The 22805-nt window shown below is 42.9% G+C and overlaps 1 protein-coding gene across 33 annotated transcripts in view; it reads left to right on the top strand.

Moving 5' to 3' along the window:
• FNBP1 (formin binding protein 1) overlaps positions 1-22805 on the top strand; it is a 93475-nt gene that overhangs the window by 44383 nt on the left and 26287 nt on the right. For all 33 annotated transcript variants that reach the window (XM_040649361.2, XM_046901912.1, XM_040649358.2 and 30 more), the window contains 4 exons: positions 4295-4357; positions 5163-5267; positions 17398-17526; positions 19212-19358. In XM_040649361.2, the coding sequence (XP_040505295.1) occupies positions 4295-4357; positions 5163-5267; positions 17398-17526; positions 19212-19358 (444 nt within the window). The remainder of the gene's footprint in view (positions 1-4294; positions 4358-5162; positions 5268-17397; positions 17527-19211; positions 19359-22805) is intronic.

The raw sequence follows: 22805 nt of genomic DNA, 5'->3' as shown, positions 1-22805 counted from the left end.
GCAGCAGCCAGGATTTCTCCACAGCTGTTACAAACACAGCACGGTGACAAGGAGAGTGCCCCGACTGGTATGGCTTGGTTTAGAAATGAAATGATTGGCATACAGTTTGTTGTTGCCTGGATTTCCTGCTCTTCCTAAAACTCTGCTTCCTTTACAGTACTGCAGCAAAGCGTTCCTTCAGCTGGGATCCTTTAGAGTGTCTGTAGTCATGGATGGAGGCACCTGGCCCAAGGATGGCCATTGCTCAGAGCACCCTCCGCATTGTGCTTCAGTGCATAAGGAGAAAGGACAGCTGTGGTCACACAGCCAGCATGGCTTGGGCTTTGGTGCTGTGTTTTAAGCTATTTAGTAGGTCTAATACTTGGGTAAAGTAGTTTTCAGGAAAATCTCAAAGTTGGCATGGTGATTGCTAGCGTAAGTCTCTTAAGTGTAGATTAAAAGGTGGTTCGGGGAGATAAAGTAATGAACACTATCAAAAACAAACCTTTCACTGTGGTATTTTATTAATAGTTGACGTGCTTGCAGGTCTTTGTGTAAGTGAAGGTTTAGGAGCGTTCTCATTGCTATGTGCTCCCTTGATTTTTCTTCTGTGCAGGTTTTGTAACCTGTTGTACCACTGGTTTCATTAAATCTGCCACACAGATGTTTATTTTTTTTTATCCAGAACTGCTTTTTCATGTGCATTTCCAGTGCTGTGAATGTAGAAAGGAGTCTGGAGAAAACCACAGCACTTAAACAAGCAGCGCCACTGTTGTAAATGTCTGAGTGGCTGCTTGGAGTGTGATTCATTACCTTGGTATCTCGCTTGTGATCTGAAAGGCTTTAAATGGAAAGCCTGATTAGGGTGTATCAGTTTGGCTGTTCAATTTGGAGGAGGAAAGAAGTCTGTATTATATCAACTATTCTAAATTGATTACTGAAATGTGCATGACTAACTGGGATGGTAGTTTTCCATACCATTTGCTGAATCATTTGTTGAGTTCCTGTTTGCTCAATCACGATGTGTAGAATAACCAATTATTACTTCATTTGATTAGGAAAGAAAAAAAGAAAGCTCTTCAAATTGTGCATCTTGAAGCCGTGTTAAGAAGGAAATGATCTTTATTTTTACTAAATTAAAAAACAACAACAACAACAAAAAAAAAACACCAAACCCCAAACAGCTGAAAGGCGTTTGCTGCATCAGAAGATTCTGCAGTATGTAAAAGGAAATGGGATTGCGGAAGTTGGAGATAGTGCAGGGTTTGAGGAAGCTGCACGCTTCCTGTATGACTCCGAGCACATCACTCAACTGTAGTCTCAGGCTTTTTTAACCTTAAAATTGGGACAGTAGCTGAAAGGGCCTCAGTGCTATCACTGCATATAAAAGTGATTTTTTTGGGGTGCAGAAATCATCCTTTGAGCATACATGATTTGCAGAAGCAGAAGTGCTCTGAATACGTAGTACGTTCTTCACTGTGTGTGGCTGTCTCCCCCCTGCAAGGATATGTGGGTGTCAACACAGCAAGAACTGAGAGCTGTAAATGGATTTAGAAAATGATTGAACTTAGGAAAACAAACAGACTGTGTTCAAGTGGAATCCCCGAGATGTGGTTCACCTGTGTTCATTGGGCTGTCACTGCACATAGGCTCACTAGTTGCACTGTTTGAAATCCTCAGAAATGCCCATTTTACATCCCACTCCTGTAAAAGGACTTCTCAAAAATGCAGCAGAATATGAACAGCATGCAGCCTTCCTGCTCGGGCTCACTGCTCTGCTGGTACGTACTGGGGCCAGTTTGTAGCTAATTCCCAAAGAGAGTGGGAAAGAAGACGGATGGCTCCTGCAAAAATGAAAATTACTCTGCTGATTAACAACAAAGGAGTTTAAAAATAGGAGCTGAAGGCAGTTCTGTTACTTGATACGCTCTTCATCCTTCAGCCCTTGCATGCAGCTGTGTTCTGTTCAGTAATGAGGTGTGTTCTTCCCTGAGGTCTGTGGCTCATTGGCAGTGCTGGGCTCCAAGCAGCCCAGCTGTTCCCTGATCCAGTCCCTTCAGACCAGAGGAGTCAGAGGTGGAGGAGAGGGAAGCACACAAGGAGGGGACGAGGGAGGCGGCAGGCAGGAAGTGCAGTATGGAGACAGCCAAGTTAGTGTTATTTGTTTTGTTTCGTTCAGGATTTCCACATATTCCACGCTTATCAGCAAGATGTTTAAAAATGTGGCGTTAAATTGCAGTTTTCCTTGGGACAGTTTTCTTAAGCTCTTAATTACAAAAGCAAGCCTGAAATCATGAACATTTCAAGTCCTCCTAGCAAGGAAGATACAGCACACGGTCACACACAGCATTTAAAGGAAATGGGAATCTACAAAAGGAACCAAAATCTGCTTGGAATCTTCCCCCACCACCCAGCAGTTTCACAGTCGTGTTTGTGATTAAATGTCACGGTGCGGTGACTGAGCTTTGGAGAAGCACAGCATGGTCTGAACTCCCCAGGTATTGTCAGAGCTGGTGACAAATGGGGCTGGCACTCACTCCTTGTCTGCGCTGCCCTCGGCCCCACTGCCGCATGTTGGCTGCCTACGGAAGGTGGGAGTGTGGTGGTTGATCTGAGAGCTGCTGTGCCCACAATTGAAGCATCACTGACATTGTGCCTCTCTTCTCTGCTTCAAAAATGCTTGTGTAGAGGTGGACACCATCCAGAACGTGAAAACCGTTGTGCTCCTACGTTCATCTTATAGCTACACACACCTCCTTAACAACGGGGTTTGGGACTGTGCATAACGCTGTCAGGAGTGCTTGGAGCAGTGCATTGCTTTTCCATTCTTGCAGACTCATCGAGGCTTATTATGATTTTAAGGCAGTAGAAGTCTATTGGGCATGGTGTGAGAGAATTGCAGTTTTGTGGCTTTTTACTTCTCATGGATTAGGGCTGGCTTGTCTGGTGGAGTCTGAAAGGCAGTGGGGAGGCATTGCTAGCATGTCTGCTCCAGAAATCTGCTGCTCTGACAGAGGGAACAACCCACTGCTGCAGTGGGGAATGCATGAAGTCTATCATGGCCAGTTAGAAAGAGACTGCCTGCAAGCACTTCATAACTTTAGTGGTTTGTGGAAGGCTTTTGTTCTGAACCTGGGGGTTCTCTAACCTGACATGGTGACATCGTGTTACTTAAGATGCATTTACCATCTGATTCTGCATGTGGCAGACAATGTGTGCCTGTTGCAGGGATTAACTGGCAATACCAGACCTTTATTTTTGAATTTTACTCTGTAAAACCATGTCTGTGTTTGAGTAAAGCATCCTACTTGCTAGTAAATAACGCAGTGGATAGGCCCCTCTCTTGCTGTTATAGATTGTTATTTATTTTGCAAGGTGCTCTGTAAGGAGAGCAGCCTGGTGTAACAGTCGGCTGGGCACTACGTTCAGATGCCTGGTCCCTGTTTACAACTGTGTCATTGATTTATGCAGTGATCTTTGACAAATTGCTTACCCTGAGGACAAATGAGGCGTGTGGAGGGTAGAGGGAAGAGTATCTAAAGCATATTAGGTTTTCTGATGAAGACCATTGTGTAAGGGCTAAGAACTGCAATTTAAACTGACTGTAATTAATATAATTATGAGCCTTGCTCCCAAAGGCGTGTCAGGATATGTTCCCTGTCACTCAGCTGCTAGCTGACATCTCGTATTTCAGAGCTTCTGTAACACCATGGTGTGCACACAGTGTATGGGAGAGAATGGTTGCTGGAGGGGGACCCAAAGTATTGATTACCTCTTGAGAAATGAAGAGTTGGATTTACAAATACTTTTACAAATACTCAGAGATTATTAGGCAGAAGAGGTTTTCTGTTGAGTCTGAATGTAAGTCAGGACCAATACCAGTTGTCAGAATGTGCTAATCAAGGGTATCTTGGTATATTCCACACAGAGAGAAATCTTAATGTAGAGTTAATGTACAGTCAGTAACAAAGAGATCCTATTCACCTAAAAGTGCTTCAGATTTCATAGTGTGGGAAACCAATAATTATGAGATACAGTGAATAATGCAAGGTAGAATTGCTAAAAGGATTAATTGGATTTAAACTAACCACTATAATAAATGCAAATACACATCTGCAGCCTGCTGAGACATCAGATAGTCATCATACACCTGCTCAATTTGCCAGGGTTGCAGAACACAACTGTCAGAATAATTTCTGTTTTATTCTGGAAAATTATATTCTGTTCTTCGTTGCTAGAAAAGAGCCCCTTGAACATAATTGGCAATTTGGTCTTTTGTTGTTCAAAATGTTTCCTTTTCTCTTTTTCTAAACAGCACTTCCACGATGGCAGAAAGGCACAACAGCACATTGAAACTTGCTGGAAACAACTTGAAGCTGTAAGTGGAAATTTCCTCAGATGTGATGCTTAAGTCATTTTTATTCTGTTTTTGCAGAGCGTTCCAAACTTCATATTTAGAAAACAAAGGGTATGTGGATAAAAGCTGGAAAATGTGATCTTTTAAAACTTCACTGTCTAAAATACAATGGTAGGCATGACAGTTTGTTTAAACAGTGCATTTGGCTTTCCACGGGGTCCGTCTATTACAAGCAGCATTTCATTGTATCTGGCTTGAAAAGTGTGCTAAGCGTTAATCAAAATGCAGTGTCCCTGAGGATCCTTTTCAAATAGTCCTCTGTAAGCTGAACAGCTCCATCCTGCATGCATAAATCAAACCCTATCATCTCCGGAGTAAGGGGCTGTTTCTCAGAAGTAAATGCACTGGAATTTGGATCTCAGCATTCAGTATGAACTGGTGAGAAACTGTAGGTGGAGGAGAAGATGAGGATAGGGGACGTTGGTAACTAAAAGCCCTACTTGCAAATGAATGCACCCTTCTTGTGTACTATAAAAATGAGAGATTTGAGTGTTGGAAGGAAGTGATTTGGTAAACCAGAGCAGGAGAAGCTAATAGGGAAAGATACTGAAATAGCAGAGATGTTGGTGGAATGAAGTAGTCTGAAGAATGGAACAAAAAATGTGTTCAAGTTTTTTTTAGCATGGAAATGTGTTCCAGTATAAACAAGCTAGCCATAGAATCTCCTCAATGGTTACAGCAGATACTTCAGGGGTCACTCATTGATTTTAAGTGGATTTTGAAATTGTTTCTTTGCCATGATGAAAGATCCTGTTCTTCCTCACAGAGTAAAAGGCGGTTTGAACGTGACTGCAAAGAAGCTGATCGAGCACAGCAATATTTTGAGAAAATGGATGCTGATATCAATGTTACAAAAGCAGATGTTGAGAAGGTAAGCCAGAGGATAGAGAAACCGACTGTGAAAATTGTTGTGATAGGTTTAATTCCTCAGTGCTGCTGGTAGTATAAACCTTCTGAGGCTCAATGCTGCAGTCCATGGGTTAATTTAAAACAGGAGATCTCCCCAGCTGCTTGTATTTGCATACAAGTTATAAATGCAAGCAAATTTCTTCAGTAAGGTGGTATCAGAATTTAACATAGCTGATGTGGCTATGAATACATTTATGCAAAACTGATTTTAACTAACACCCCAGAGTTTTTAGCAGTCAGGCGTGTGAGTGCTCTCTGCAAATGAGTGCTTGTCAGTAGCTGTGTGATCCTGGTAGAATTCAACTTCTTTCCTTGCTGAGCAGCACTTCAAAATGTCCTGGTGTCATTGACTGCAGCGATGTTGGCTGTGGTCCTCGATTTACAAAAGGACACCGTTTCTTTTTGGTGTTGCACATCTGCTCAAACAACGCAGAAATGCAGACCAGAAAGACAATGCTACAATGTGTAAAGGTAGTCTTGTCTGAAAAGTTTGGTTCCCAGAGATACAAAATAGAATATTGAACGTGTTTCTTAAAAAAAAAATAAAAGCTGAAATTTATTTGTGTCAAATATTTTGCTGCAACAATTGGAAATGAAATTTAACTGCAGACAAGGAATCCTTTACAGTCCAAGATTGCTCCTATTAAAAAAGCATTGCAGATTTTGCTCTTCAAGAAGTCTGCTTCCATTCTGTTCTCAGTTAATTCAATCCCAGGAAGCTATCAAATAGAATTTGTTTCTGTACCTATGGAATCTTAAAAAGTTTCTAGTATGCTGAGCATCAGGGAAGTTGAGCAGCAGTTAGCATCAGGGTTACTATTAGAAAGAAGCTCAGGAAATTTCCTGAAGTGTTACTGAACATCAAAAGGAACAAACAGCTATGTGGTCTTGTCTTTTGCTGCTTGGCTCTTAGCTGAAAACTCACCCTTCAGATCTGATTATCTGTCACCTTCTGGATTTGCCAGGGCACTCTCCGGATGGATGTGGGTAGGGGGTTGTCAGAGATGTAAGGCCACATGCAGGTTTTCCTGACAGAGAAGGATCATCTCTGCTTTATCTGTATAAAGTGATTCTAAAATACATTATTTGACAGATAAATTAGGACTTACCCTAGATTTTTTTTCTAAGCTGAGGTCATGTTAAAGGATCACAGAGACATGACTTACACTGAGGGGCAAGGAGGGGGATGAAACTCCTTAGTTCTACCTTTAATGTGAGCCTCTTCTCATCTGAGTGAAAGGTGATGTATCTGGTAAGTCCTAGGAAGCAGTCATTACCTTGGTGCTCTTTCCGTTCTAAATTTCTCTGGTTTTTGTTTGTTTTTATAGTGTGTATTTATCAATTACTTATTGCAAAATGAAGCTCAGCAGCATCTTGAAAGGCAGAAAAGTCTGTAGCAGCGATGTGTGTTGGCTGATCTCTGGAGAAGGCATTAGTTGGCTTTCCAGTCAGTCCGTGGAGTAGATGGAGAAGGAAAAGGTTATCAAAACGAGTGGAATGTGAAATAATATTACTGAACAGAGAGAACAGTGTTTTCCAAGTGCATGTGTTAAACTGGGTTCATCCATGCCAGGCTGTGAATAATGCCCTTTCTTTGCTGTGCTCCACCCACGTGACAGGCTCTGCCTTACGTAAGTCCCCCAGAAAATAAGATATTGTTCCTCTGGAGCTGCTGCCAGGGCTGCTCACGCGGACTCGCTCCAGGGAGATGCAGAAACTGCTGGTTTCCAATGAAGCAATGTGATGACTTTTCCCTCCTTCTATTGCAGCAGTTCTGATTTCTCTTGCCCCTCACAGCTTGGCTGCTGCAGTCACGCTCCCGAAAATCCATCTGGCCAGGAAAGCAGACGGCCTGGCTGTGTTCAGAGCCACCACCGCTCACTTTGGCAGACCAAGGTGCTCTTCAGGCAGCAGGATAGGTTGTCCTCATTTCTTGGGCTGGAGATGGACACCTTGGCTGCTTTAGCTTGTACCTGCCAATATCAGCAGGTGCCAGAGTCATTTTTTGTATTGTGTATTGCCCAGTGATGGAATTAAATTCTGCAGTGCTCGCAATGACAGATGCGATCAGAAAAATATGTTGCCACAGATCCCTAATGCACTTAGTGCTCAACTGAATGAGGATCTGACCTGCTTGCATCTGTCCATCTTTAAATAGCAATAGCCCTTGAAACCGCAGGAAGAAATTCTCTCAGTAGTGCTGCCAGCTACCAGCATTTAACATGGCCTTGCTGTAGCTCTCACTATTACAGTTTGCTAGGGTTAGGTATGCAGACAAATGATACAAAAGCGAACAGAGAAACTTTCCTACTTATTTCTCCAGGACTGTTCAGCAAAATAACATCTGGCATCAAAGCCCAAACTGCTCCTGGGGAACCAGCTCCAGTTCAACGCGCAGCACACAGTGCCATCTGTGCTGCTCTGCTGTCTGCTATGGCTGCCTTCATCTCTGCTGCCAGCCAGGCTGCAGTTGATCTAAGGGAGCTGGAGTTCAGCTTTGCTTCCTGATGTTTCCTTTTTTGGTGTTGGCAACGTGGAGCCAAGGGGCTGTGTTCAGGTGTCAGCAATGCTCACAGGCTTTGCGCAGCAGTGAAATCAGAGGAGGGGGTTATGGCCCTCCAGTTCCCCTTCCTGTGTTTGCATTGTCTCTAAATTGCTGTTCGTAGAGAGAATGTTGAAGAGTGAATATGCAGTTTGGCACAAATGTTTTCTCGGTGCAGTTCAGCAGTCAGAGTTGCTGTGTTGCAAACAGCTCTACTGTGAAAATATTGTTATAAACTGAGGAAACAGTGTAACCTGCTGATGAACATCCTGGGCAGGCTTGTAGGTGTCACTGTGAGCTACAGCTTCACTTGGATTGCAGTGGGATGTGTGCTTTTAAAGCAGTTCTCTTTCAAAAAACCACAGTGGAGTTGCTTCAATTTTTTGACCATTTGGGGAAATGGTCTCTGTCACCAGCGCAGAGTCAGTGTACATATAAGGAAGTGCTCTATTGTTTGTTCCTTCTCTTTAGAGCTGCAATCACTAAAAAGCTGACATCTTTATGGGATAACGTGGTACCCAGAGGTGCCTTTGCAGAGTTCTTGCAATAAAAAATAAAATAAAGTAAAGCTGTTATTTCTGAAGGTTTATTTTCAAAGTAGATTTTTCAGAATCTTTTTAGAGAGGAAGTGGTTGGGGCCAACCATACAAAGGGATGGGACGCTTCTGCCTCTTGATTTGCACAGCAGCTGTGGGGGAGGACAGCAGTTTGAGGTTCTCTGTGTCAGGCTGAATCTCTCTGCTGAAGAGTAGCACAGTTATATACTGGGGTCCGGGTAAGGATTCTGCCAGAAAAGAACTTCAGCTGTGCATAGCAGAAAACAAGGTGTAAATGAGTTCCCAGGCTGCTGTCCTGAAGTCAGGGCTAACAGCTTGGTTTGGGTTCTTTGTTGCTGATATGTTAGGAGGGTTACACTTTAAGTGGTTTTAATATTAACATAAACGTTCTGTGGATCTAGAAGGTGGTGAAAGTCTTAGAAGTGCCAATTTGACCTTAATTCTCAAAAGTCTAAAAGGTCCTGACATTGCTAAATGCTTGGGGTGGGGTTTTTGTTTTGCTGTGTTTTTGACTGCCTCAGTGAGTCTCAAACCTGCACCCACACAGCTTCAGTGATTGTTTTCTTACATGCTTACTGCATCTGAACACAGGCAATTCCAAATGCAATATTGTCTGCGTTGCCCCTCTTATTCACAGCAGACATGTCCATTTATGCTGCATTGGAAAGTCGTGAGCTGAACCACTGGCACTGCCTTACGAAACACAGATGTAGAAATACTGCTGCTTTGAAAGATTCTTGGAATAAATTGATCTTCCTGCCTTTGCAAATGCAGTTCTGCTGTCAAGTGTTAAACTGCTTTTCCAGCAGCCGGGACGCAAATCTCCTCATTATGAATTTACACATCCTTACAATGGAGAATGAACTGAGCTGGGCCCCCAGAGGAATCCCTGATTGTAACACTGATAGCATCAATGCAAATCTTCATATACTATTTGCAGCATGCTTAGTCAGAGAGCAGAGCAGGATGAAGCGTGCATCACTGAAGTATTGCAGAAAAACCGAAGCAAACTTCCCCAGCTCTGTGCTGAATTGTTGCAAAGTTTTACTCAGTGAAGGCTGTGGGCAGTACACTGCAGCACAGCCAGAGGTGGTGGGTGCCCTCCTTCTGCAGACCGTGGCTACTTAGCCCTATCTTTCAGGACATGCTGTGCCATCTGCCCCATGGCAGTGGGGTTTAGTGTATTGTTTCATTCACTTAACCAGCTCGTGGTACGTACACTTAAGAAATGCAGTGCCACAGGAAGATGATGTTAGAAGTTGGAAAAACTCTGCAGTGTTTCTGTCTCTGGTGTGGTGAATACTTTTACTTACTGCAGTAAATGCTTCTAGAGGCTTTGCTTCCATGCTTTGCAAGCTGTGAATTCACAGAAGTGCAGCAGCAATGTCTCAGTGGAACATGTGGGCACAGTGAGCACAGCTTAGTCCTGCACACAGCTCCAGAGGGCCCTCATCTGTGCGTTTCTCACTGGGAGAGGTGGGTACTGCATAAGGCTCATGTTCTCAGCACAGTGGTGAGATTTCATTGTGCTCACTGGGCAGCTGCTTTCCTTTTTGTCCACTGACAGCACTGACTGAACCCTCCTGTATCTTTGTGAAGCGGGTCCGAATTCCGAGCGATTCAAGGGCAATGTTTTCATGGTAACATGGTTTAAAGCCATTACGTTGATACTAACACAATCTCCCTGGTTTATGCAGACCCCGATCTCCTTTCTGAACTGTCTTCCCAGTCGGCAGTGCAGTGTGAAGGGAGTCCCTTAGCGCTGTATTTGCATTTCTGGTAGAGTAAGCCTTGTTTACAACCTGCCATCAGCAGCACTTTGCAATGATACAGCAGCTGTTTCCCTTTTGGAACTGTGGCTCATTTATGAGCTTTGATTTCTGGTATAAAGAGTTGATGACTGCAGCAGCATTCTCTGCAAAACATGCTAAATATCCTTTTGAGTCCCATTCAGACACTGTATGTGGTGTTAGGAGATCAAGGAACAGAAGCACCAGTCAGTTTTAGTATAGGATAAGGAAATCCATCTGAATTTCTTTTCCTCTTTGAGGTACTCCTCTGCAGTAATGCCCTACGTGACAATTTGACATTTCATAACAGTGCAGCTCTACTGGGAGTTGGATTGCTAAATGGAGCGAGCGAGGCAGGGCTGTGACGGGGAGAGCTAAGAACAACTCTGAATTAAGGATTGACTGCAGTGAGAATTGAAAGTGTAGTATAAGTGACATTCTTAGCTAATGCAAAGCAATTAGTTCAAGCTATGTGGTTGGACAGCTCTGCAGTCATTCTTTATTCTATCAAAAAGTATTTTGACAGATTTCTTTGTAGAAGAACTGGAGGGAAAAGAAGCACACCTCAGAATGTAGCTAATTGTCTGTAAGCTGTTCAGTTTAAGTGCATGTGTTGTACCCATAAAGGTGGGTGCTGAGGCTACTAAATTCATCTGGTAGCTTTCTTTAGCCTGAACTATTCCTTCTGCATTGGGAGTGTTTGTAAAATCTTTGTTGGAGAGAGATGGCTAGAGCCATGCCCAGTATGCAAAGTATGATCTAACAGATGTATTATGCAGTCCTGAAATAATTTCCATTATTTATATTCCATACTTACATTTATATACTGCAGAATATAATTGCTTTTGTTACTAGAACTAAACAGATCTCCAGGAATCATTTAAACAGTCAGCCAGTGCTCCAGATGCTTCTCTAGCATTCTCCTTGCTCGGTTCCAAGTATCCACTGTGCAAACACTTAATTCCTTTGTAACAAATTAGGTTGATTTGTTTATTTAGAGGTATCCTCATGGGGCTGTGTTTCTCCAGGCAGTGCTATGGGCCAGCAGAGATTTGTCCATCTGACCACATTTCACCATTTGGTCACCCTGGCAGTTTGTGCGTTTAGTATCTGTGGTATGAGAATGGCTGTGGAAGGAGACCACATTCTGGGTTCAGGGCACAGTAGTTTCTGTAGAGCCTTGGAGCTGTGTCCTGATGTACCTCTGGTGCATAACACAGCTGTGCTTGCTGCTCTTCTCAGTTCTTACATAATGGTCTTCCCTTAGATGGTTCTGAACACTTGTCACACTAAATTGACAGGATCAATGGGATGGGAAAAGAAATAGCAGTACCTTTGGTTTTTTTGTGTGGGAAATGCAGCACTCAGATTTGTGCAAGGGAGTCTGCCACAGAACTGAGGTTTGAAGCCAGACCAGTGAAGGCTTGGGCTTGTCCACTTGCATGAGCTTCCTGGTAACCTCTAGCTGTTGTGCTCCGTTAACCAGCTGAGGCTGTCTCTGGTCATGTTGCAGAACTGGCCTTGTGAGTGTCAGAGGGCTGACACAGCTGGGTGAGCCTTAGCTGCAATCCTGTTCTTGTTAGTAGTGCAGATGGGAGCAGTGCAATTTAAGAGCAGGGTCCTTGTGCAGCGTGCTTGCTGTGTTGTCTCTCATTAAGAGTTCTGGTGGTGGATTGATGCTTTAGTACATCTCTTATTTAGCTTGGAGAAGAGAAGGCTCCGGGCAGACCTCATTGTGGCCTTCCAATACTTGAAGGGAGTGTATAAACAGGAGGGGGTACGACTGTTTACGGGGTTGGATAGTGATAGGACAAGGGGGAATGGTTTTAAACTGAGACAGGGGAGGTTTAGGTTGGATATTAGGAGGAAGTTTTTCCCCCAGAGGGTGGTGACGCACTGAACAGGTTGCCCAAGGAGGCTGTGGATGCCCCATCCCTGCAGGCATTCAAGGCCAGGCTGGATGTGGCTCTGGGCAGCCTGGGCTGCTGGTTGGCGACCCTGCACATAGCAGGGGGTTGGAACTGGATGCGCGCTGTGGGCCTTTTCAACCCAGGCCGTTCTGTGACTCTATGACTATTAGTGTGTACTACTGTTATCTTGCAGAATTAGATGGACTGCAAACTCATGAGATAACAGTTCTGAGAGCTGATGGTGAAGGTTTTCCATTACATCAGCTCTTTGCTCATTTGTATACTTTACTCAGCCAAAGGTTTTCAAGGATCCACGATTTTTTCTCTATTCCTTTTAGTATTGAAAGTAGGGACTTGTCTTTGTCCTTTCCCATCTGTTATTTTGCATGTCCCATTCTGCCTTCTTGCTTTCAGGAAAGCAATTTTTTTTTTCTTTGCTTGTCAATTCAGTGAGACCCAACTGGTTATTGTAAAATAGTAAACAAAGGAGCTTGACTTGGAGGCTGTGTAAATCAAAGCCTGCAGTCCTGGCCCTGTGTCCGAGCCTATGGCAGCATTCCCACTGTTATTAATGCTTCTATGAATGCTGCCAGCGTTACCGCTGGTGGTGCTGGTGCCTGCTCACAGCACAGCAGCAGTGTGAGCTGGGCAGGGACAGCCGGAGCCTGCAGCTGAGAACTCTGTGAGCTACTGAGAGCATTCCTGAAATTGGTCAAGTGTTCAAGTCTGCCTTTATCATTAACTTATTTTTGAAGGGATTGGGCAGTCGAAGAGGGGTGGATTTTTGTGTTTGCGTTTTGGTCTGCTCTTGGATTTCCCAAAGACAGATCTATTTTGGCAGACAGTGGCTTGGCGGTGATGCATCTCACGTGCTGTCTGGGTTTGTTGGTGTTTGAAAAAGAAGGGGCAGAAGCAAGCAAGCTGCCCCAGCATTGTGACTGGAAACTGCCATCCCGGAGAGAGCAGCAGCTGAGAAGCTGAGCTGTGCCACTCAGTGCGGATCAGCTTAATAGCAGCCAAAGCTTTATTCTGCCCTTTTCAGTTATTCATATCACTCCCACCATCACAGCCTTGAGGAGCTGCATTTTTTTGTCTGTGTAAACCTAAAAGACAGTGTGTCTATTGACTCTCTTGCTGTTTCAGGAATGCGTCTTACAAAACTGTTATCAGCAAAATATCCTTCATTCTTTTTTGTTTTGGATACAGGAATGGCAGAAAATATGTGCATGTATGTGTGTGTGTATGTATATATTTAGATTTCTCCTATGCTTCCTTTACATATTGTTTTTTCTGAGTTAGTTATAGAAAATACTGCTTTGATAAGATCGTGTTTAAATCTGAATTGCCGTGACAGTGGAAACCTGAAGCTTACCAGCACACTTGCTGCAGGGTTAATGGTGCTGCAGATGCTGGGCTGTCCTTCATCCCTAGGAGTGCTCCTCCTCATGAGAAGTGCATTAACATATGTGACCTCTGGGTTTCACTGCTGCAGTGTGAGTTCAGAGAAGAATTACCTTAAGGAAAAATAGACTTTGGAGGGGAGGTTGTGCTCGTATACACTGCGCATGTTTATTTGGGGCTTAAAAGGTGATACAGAGGTCCACTCGGGGGGGAGGGAAGGGGGTATGAATTTCTTCAACAAATATGCACAGAATCTGAGCACCTTTCACAAAGAAAAGCAAGCTGCTTTTATTCTCCCCCCAAACCCTTATAATGGATATGCTTTTTTCTACTTTTTCATGCTGCTGCAAGCGACCTCATTTATGTATTTATGTGACCCCATTTATTCCTCCTCTCAAGAGGAGGGGATCTTTTTGCCTAGCAGTATGAGTACCTAGCCCTAAGTTCTGCTGTAATCAGGAGTGATCTGGCAGTCTGTTGATCGAGACAGAGACTTCGCATGTGGTGCTGGAAAGCTGAGCTCATGCTCCATCATCCCAGCCCCATTAAGAGGAGAAGTGAGCCAACTGAAAGCTATGTCAGTGTCATCCTCCTGCCTGAAAGCAAGGTCTGGTATTCCAAAGCCTTTCCTCCTGAGAATGCCACTCAGAGTAGATTTTTTAATGTTAATTCTAACGCCTGAGAAGTAGCATCTTTGAAGCTGTATGCATGCAAAACCAAGCAGTGAAGAAAGCAAAAATATACTCTTCTGTGAAGCTCAACTGTAAATTACTCCTGAAATAGCTCCTGTGACTCTGCAGATCCAGGCTGCTGTATCTGTTACACTGAATATGAAACCTAAGGTCATCAACTCATTTTTTTATCACTGTGCTTCAGCAGAAAACAGAAATCTAGGACTAACCGAATTGCATCTTACGACTAGAAGTGATGATGTTAGAGTCAATGACATACTCAAATGAAGTAATAAAAAAATTCTAGACGTTTAAAAAATATTTTTAAGAACCAAAATACCTCATTGGAAAAATATTTTAGCTGTTTGAAGCTTGCCAAATGCATTAAATGGCCAGCAGAAACAAAACGTCACTGGGACTCTCATACAAAAATCTGTGGTTTTGGAATGTACCCAATTTTACTTATTCATCTCCTGCCTTCTCTTATTTGGGGCCAGTTAAGATAGTTTTGGAAACAGAGCATCTCCTCCTGCATGCATTTAGTTCAGAGTGACTTTGCTCATACCCAACCAATGAGGTTGCTCATGAGGAAGAACTCTGGCTGAATGTTTGCTGGGGCTGCCTGGGAATACGTAACAGTAAAGTCCTTGTTTTTTGGTTTCAACAATAGAGTTAAGGGACAAATTCCTGAGTTGAGCTACTTAAATAAATAAAGAGAGCTGTGTAAGTGGGACTGGGCCTTCCAGAGAAGTCAGTTCAAACAATGGCTTGCTCTTAGGTAGGTGAAGAGACTGGTCTTTACAAATGAATATTGATCTCCAGCAGCTGGGATTTGAGGAAGAGCCCAGGAGGTTCTTCTCACAGCTGTCAGCCTTTCTGTGCCTGACTTTGTTTTCTTGGTGTATTTTTGCTTGTAGTACAAGGCTGTATTGTTTTCCATTGTGTTTAATGTAGCTTTATGTGAATATGTGGATGATAAAGCTTAATAAATTATACAGAGCACTTGGGCAGACAATGATTGCTGTGGCTCCGTGGGATTTCATTGCAGCAGGTCAGTGTTACGCATGCTTCTGTTGCAGGACCTGGTGGGCAATTAAAGCTCCTGGAGAACAAGCAAAGCTGAAAGCTTTCCTTATCAGAGGTTTTTATTTAGTTATAGTTGCAGTCTTTCTCATTTTATGCTGCTTTTTCATCTGCTGTGTTGCATTCATTGCCAAGCATTTTGTTGCTCTGCTTGAATTATTATTTTTGTAGAAAGAATGTGAAAGGTGATCTAGGAAACTACTTCAGCTGACAGCACTCACAAAAATAACTGAATCAAGTCAAAGTAAGTTATTAGGTGAGATGTGTGAGCTGGGCAGATGGAAGGGAAGCCTATTTGCACGTTGACATTTGAAACCTTCTGGCAGAATTTGTTCGCTTCCAGTTAGGATTACTAAAATGTTCCATGATTTGGTATTTCATGGATTTATTGTCAGGAAACTATTGTCTGCCTGGAACAGTTCAAAGAATAACCCCACTCTGAATTGTATTCAGTGGGAGCCCACTTCTCAGAGTACATTAAAATTATTTGTTGCATTGTTTTCCCTGAAATAGTGGAAAATGTTTTTTTTTAAACAGTCTTCTTTCTTAAAGAGGTTTTTCAGAAACTTGAGGGAATGATCGAAACCTAATTCTTCTGAGTACCTGTAGCTCTGTTCTGCAGCAAGGTAGACAGCACAGGGTGAGGAAACCAAAGTGTCTGAAAAAGGAGTGTGAGCAGGATGGGTTGGGTTTCCAAAGCCAAATGGCTGGGCTCCCTCTGACCTCTGCAGCAAGGATTTCATCCCCAGCTATGGAGCAGGCTCTTGTGGGGCTGAGGGCGGTGTTTGAGATGCAGGGGGTATGTGGGAGCCTAATGAGCCTGGATGGACGGATGGAACGAGTTGTGAATGAGCACGAGAGGGACCTCAAGGCTTAAGTGACCGTGGGGTAGGGAGTGATGGCAGGAGCTATACAGAAAGGAGAGAGAGAAGGAAGAGCTTCTCTATGAAGGCCAACCACAGGAAAGAAAAGGCAGCTAAAATAAACAGATGGGATAGTCAGCTAGGGAGTAATGTTGGGCAGTGAAACGGATAACAGAAGGCCTTAGGAAGCAGAACTGTAAGGAGAAAAATCTGAAAATACTAGAGAGAGGGTCACTCAAGGACAGATTGTTCTAGGCAAAGAAGGGGGGCAATTGCCCAGTGCTGTGCTATGCTGGGTAGCAAAGCAAATCTGCATGGGTAAAAATAGGAAGGAGTTGTGTCTCAGCTGCTCCTTGGGCTCCTGTTTCCCTGCATAATTTGTGCCAGCTCTGTTCAAGGAAGTGGAGATAAGACTTTGCAGAGAGCGCAGTGGGAGCATGAATTAAGATGTTTTGTTGTGAATATGTTGGCTGAGACATGTGAAATGAGACAGATATTTGTTTTGCCCTTCCTCTATCTCCAAAACGTACTGCTAGCCAACAGGTAAGCGGTGTGTTAAAGAACAGAGGTGACGTCTGACAGAGCTTTCGGTGGAGGAAGAAGTGCCCATAAGTGTCCTGAAAAAGCCCCTGCCCTGAAGGAGGATCCTAGAGGGTCAAACTTGGTACAGTCTTTGACATGTAGTATGAAGAGAGGCTGTTTCTGAGTGCAGAGTGATTCATAGAAGGAACATATTGCTGCACAAGAAAAGGATAGCAGCTGCAAGCATCAAGGGCCATGTGCTAGCCCGAGGAAACTGGCATTCCCTTCTGCTCGATCGGTGGCAGAAGGTTTATTCTATGAAGATAGAAAACGTCTAGAGATGTTCATTCTGATGATGCGTCTGAGCTGTGAGAGCTATCGCTTCTTAGGCAGAGTAGGAAAGCAAGTCTTGTGTGTGTGCCAGATATTCACCAATTTAAGTTAAACTTGAAATTTAAAGGCTTGTAGGAACAGGCAGGAATATATGCCAGTTTGACAGGGAGGCAAGACCCTGCTGTGTTTAGCAGAAGAAAGAGAATTGAATTCCAGCAGTACGCACTGCAGACTCGTGCTGGTTCACAATGGTTCCCAAATGTTCTTGGGTAAGAGTAAGCCAAAAGTGGAAGTGTTCAGAGGCCCGTATGCTAATGTTTCTGTGCTGCCTACTTGTGAGGATGGTAAGATGAGTCACACAACGTCATTTAGTTCCAAGTGGTATAGGTTAAAAGTTTATTTTGACTTTTTTTTTTTTAGGCAAGACAGCAAGCCCAGCTGAGACATCAAATGGCAGAAGACAGCAAAGCAGAATATTCTTCCACTCTACAGAAGTTCAACAGTGAGCAGCATGATCATTACTACACACACATACCAAACATCTTCCAGGTAAAGCTCACTGACACTGTTCTAGAGAAGTTCAGAATCTCATGATAAAGGCCAAGGAATGTGTTGCTTGTTGGCTCAGTTCTTGGATCTTGCCTTTTATTTAGTAACTTTTGTCCCCATTAGCAACTATTCTATGCAGTCTGCCAACACGAGAGATGGAGAGCTTGGTATGAAAAATTCTGCCCTTCTCTTCTGAGGAAGGAGACAATGAATTGTCATGACAGATTATGATAGTCTTTGGAATTGTTCACAATCTTGCTGTATGAAGCTCTTGTGTCTGTGCAGCTGCGGAATGAGAGCATTATTTGCATTGTTGGAGCAGGAGACAGCTGGGGTGTTCTTACATCTGTAAAGCTTCATGGTCTTTTATAACCTGTTTTGAAATCAGACTTCGCAGATGTTAAATTTAAACTCCAATAATTCTGTGATAGTGAATGTCAAAGAATTTAAGGAAGCTTGCTGTCTTATGATGCTTAAAGAAAGACAGTAGACAGAGAACAAAAAAGCTATCAGTGTGCTTGGCTGAACAAAGAGAGATTAATGCTGTAGAACAGAAGTTCTAAATGACTGTTCCATTGTAATGGGTCATAAGAGTCAAGAAGTGGAACATGCACCCTTTTTAAGGAGAGGAAATGTCACATGCTTATCATCTGATAACAAATAACTAATACTTGCATGGCAAATAGGCATTTTCTTATTCATAACTGGAACGTCTTAGCTAGATGGACACCTTTTGCTCTTGGTATTTCGAACTAGTATCTTCAGATAAATTATCTCTGGCTTTATACATATACAAGTCTGCCAGTGTACTTGTATTTAATGCTAAATGCAGTGAATGCTCTGATTCGTAGATCAGCGTGCAAGTTGTGCACACATCCTTTTAGCTGCCAACTAACAAATAATTTCTGGTGCTTTCTATTAGCTGCTGAAATAACAGATGGATTGCAAAGGATTTATTTCCTTTAACTATTGAATTGTTGTTGTTTCTTGTGTATTAGGGAAGGCAATGAGGATTTTTAGGTTGATGGTGTTCTGTAAGATTCCTGCAGTCTTACACGAAACAGGCAGCTCTTGTTCAAGCCCTTCTGTATCCTGTTGTTATAATCTGTCTTAATAGTGTTATGCCACATCCACTTACCCTCTGTTCTAAATCAGAGGTCCATGCAATAGATGCTGGAGATTGTGACACTGAATCCACTGAGGAACAGGGAGCATATGTTGAGAAGCACACGTGTAAGCAGTATGGTGTGTATGGCTGCCTGTAAACCAGAAATCATTCTCTGGGGCAAAGGGGAAATAAAAAATCCAAGGGAATAAAAATCTTCAGTGGAATGAAAATAAGATCTTTCACAATGTGCAAGAAAATGAAAGAGAATTTATTGTTCCAGCAATTATGTTAACAACTTTAAGAACCACTCTTAACAAATATCTAAAACTGGCATTTTGACAAATTAGCATTTTTTAACATACAAAACTTATGGATAAGTTCCCTGTAACAGTAACACAGATTGCTCCTGGAATGGTATTGAGATGTTGGAAGGAACCATACCAATTACTGCCTTTGTCTGTTCTTAAAAATATATATATTTAAACCATGCATTTTAAAGCAGCCAGTGTATGGTAGGGAGAAGAATTGTTTGTAACTGTGAAGTGCCTATTGATCTGACTGCAATCTCATGTTTTAGAAAATACAAGAGATGGAGGAAAGAAGAATTGTGAGGATAGGTGAATCCATGAAAACTTTTGCAGACGTTGACCGCCAAGTGATCCCTATCATTGGAAAGTGTCTGGATGAAATAACAAAGGCTGCAGAATCAGTTGATCACAAGAATGTAAGTGCTACGTTGCTTGTGTTGCTGATCATCATATTTAGAGCTGATCACTTTGTGCATAGAGATTTAAATGCTGGGTCCAAGCTGCAGCGCGAGGGCTTTGTAGCCATACAACTCAAATAATGGGCTCTTGTCCCAAACTACTTTGTCTGAGGCAGATTATTTCCTAAATCTACTTAACATCAGGAAATGCCACGCTTTCTTTTCTTTTAGGAATATTCTCTCCTTTTGATAGGATAATGACTTCTTGAAATAACTGTTATTGAAGATTAGAATTCTGCCCAGAATAAGGAGAATGATGGGCATTATTCCAGATATCTAATCACCACCAATTCTTATTCAGATGGGTTCTGTACTCTTCTAATAATGGAAGTAATTAAAATGTTGGCTTCATTAATTATTGCAACAGTTCTGGCAAAATTTCTACTTGGTTTTAAATTCCTCATTTGAAGGATTGAGGCTTGCTAGCAATCTGTACACGAGTTCTCGTAAACCTTAATTTTCAACATCATTGTTGGAATAAAAATAAGCCTCCCTGATGAAGGCTGATAAGGAGTTCAGTTGTGCTTCCTGATGTTCGGTTAGCACAAGGGCAAATGTGTTTTCTATTTTGCTTTCAGAATGCTCGACTCCCTTTGTAAATGAGGCCTGTGCCTGCTCTTTCTGCCCTTCTCACGGATCGCATTAGTGCTTCAAATACAAACAGCATGTGTCTCGCTGTCTGTTTGAAATTCCCATACATCTTTTTCACTGGAATCTTTTCTGAGCTATTCGGTGCCCGGAGTCCAGAGCCTGCAGTTAATTGGCAGCACAAGCCTGAGGTTTTGAAATGAATCCCCTGCCTTTGCACAGCGGTTGCTCTCCCAGAGAGCAGCATGGGAAACCAAGGAATCTGAAAGTTACTGTTTCCTTTTTGGGGTAGGAGAAGGAGCACAAATTCCCATGTTTGAACAGTGTACCCTTTTTGGGGTGCAACTCTTGGCGCTGTGTGGCAAAAATCACTGGGGAGGGATTCATAACTGCGCCTGCGCTGTGCTCAAATCCTCAGGCACAGTCTAAGTGAAGCACACAGACCACTTAAGCTGAGGATGTGAGCCAGAGTGAATTTGTACTCAACTTTGGTCTCTTGTGCACAAATGTGTTGCACTGATGGCTCACGTGCACAAGTGTGACATTAGAAAGAGCTGCTGTGAGCACTGATAGCTTAGGGATCTTCTGTAAGTACTGACAGAAATGCACTTAACTGCATTTGTTACAGCTGAACAATTACGAAAGATTTAGCCTGTTCTGTCTGGGAAACTAAATGTGCATAAAGGATTCTTCTTGTCTTAAAATATCGTGGAGAGCTTTGTGTCTCTGGAACAGAGGTTTCTCACCTTGACTCTAATAAGAGAGGTACACTTGTTCCTGTGTTCTGTAAGGTGTGTGTCCTACCGCTTTATAAGCAGCCATAGCTGCTGACAGTGGCAGTTTAACATCTTGTTCTCCTTCAGCCAGTCATGCAAACTGCTACAGCAGACCTTTCCCATCTCTACGTTAAACTTTTAAGAAGGCAGTTTTGGCTCTTAGACTGCTATCAGAAGAGTTTCTTTTCTTTGAAAGATTTAAATTGAAGTTTATCTCCTTTACTCATCCCTTTCAAGCCTGAAATTTTTTGGATGGAAAAATCAGTTAGATCTGAGCTGTAGTCAGCTTTGAAATTGAGGTCAGATTCCAGGCAAGTTGAATGCAAGGACAGCTGGTGATAACATAACCAGTACAATGGTGAGCAATACTGGGAGCCTGCTGAGCAGGAAAAGCTTTATGTGAAACTCTGGGCTGACACAGACACGTGTTTCCCAGCTGGGAGGAGATCTCAGGGATCTGGTAATTGTAAACAAAAGTACACAGTATCACCAAACTAGAGATGCAGGAGCTCTGATACTGAGGAAATGCAGTGTTGCATCTGGAGTTCTTGCACAGCTCCTGACTGGTATTCCTTGGTCTGATTGTCACTTGTTCTACCCAGCTATCGTGTATAGAGTTGCTGAAGAAAGGGGGAGGGTAAATGAAAGCTGTGCTGTTGGTGTGGGAGCTTCAGTTTGGAAACCAGGCCTTTGAATTTAACAGCAAAGCAAGTTCAGGGGACGTATTTGTCAGAAAGAAAATAATTACAGAGAGAGCACCAGTTCTGGTGCTTTACCTTGTGTACCAAACTGAGTCAGCCCTAACTGAGAGGATGTAAGAACCTGCAAGTGCTGCAGCTTTTTTTTGCTGTCAGTAAAACCTTCCCAGCTGATGGTATGGCATTAGTATTTTAAAAAGGAAAAACAAAATGGAAGCACAGCTTTGCAGTTCACATGAGTACCTACCTGAACTTCAGGTTAAATGCTAACGCTGACCAATGAAGGGGTTTCCATGGCGTTTATGAACCGCTGTGATTCAATGTCAGACCTGTGCAGCACAGCAGTAGGTCAGGCTGTCATTCTGTAGTTAGGCTGAAACTCTGGAAGCGCAGGCTGCTAACAGCAGGCTTCCTTTCCACAGCCATCTCTGCCTGCCCTGCCGTCCATAGCTGCCAGCAGGATTCTCAAAGACCACTTTATTTTCAAGGCCTCTATTTCATTAGATGGTGTTGAGAAGCAGAACGATATCTGGAAAATACTTGATTATTCTCTGCAGCTTAAAAATGACAAAGTTCTGCCTTGTGCCCACTAGCAAAATGGGCAAATGTTCAGATTTAGCTAGGAAATCTGCAACTGTGCAAGCAGAATTGCTTTGTGCCCTCATAGAAGTCCTTACAACTCCCACTAAGCAGTGGAAGCTCTCTGGAATTAGCTGTTAGCACTGGTTAGCCCCATGTTCCTATTACAGCTATAGCTGCACTTCTGTTCAGTGTGTTCTTTCTAACAACGCAGAGGTCGCATTACGAGGGTAGGCTGGAGTGACTGCTAAGTGAACCTCTGCAGAATTTGCTCCGGCAGCAGATAGAATTAATTTGTTACGGATTTAGGAGTTCCTGTTATGACATTATCTCTTTGTGATATGTGGAGCATGCTATTTATATTTAGCTCAATCGTAGTGGAAGGATGTTTTGACTAAATAGAGGGAACGCTGTACAATTAACAGAGGAAAAAAATGAGGGGGGAAAAGAAGGCTTTAGGCATAGGATAAAATACCAGCAGTGGATTTTATGTCACCTCATGTGTGTTTGTCTTTTCTTTCTTCTTTCATGATTATAAAAAATCTCTTCAAATGTTTAGGCTTAGTTTGACTTTAATGTCAGTCTGGGATGAGATAATGGAGAAAGTGTTGCTTTACCCCCTTTATAAGCTGTATCTGAATTCTACAGTGCGCCTGATAGACTGAGGATTTTGAGCCTTAATTTGCTACGCGTTCCCCAGGATACCTTTGCAAAGGTTTTCTTAAAGCTGTGTTTTGCTTAATTGCATATGGCCTCTGAATATG

Source organism: Gallus gallus, chromosome 17, assembly GCF_016699485.2.
Source record: "Gallus gallus isolate bGalGal1 chromosome 17, bGalGal1.mat.broiler.GRCg7b, whole genome shotgun sequence".
Classification (NCBI taxonomy): domain Eukaryota; kingdom Metazoa; phylum Chordata; class Aves; order Galliformes; family Phasianidae; genus Gallus; species Gallus gallus.
The sequence above is the reverse complement of the archived record's forward strand: the minus strand, read 5'-3'. Positions and strand labels throughout refer to the sequence as shown.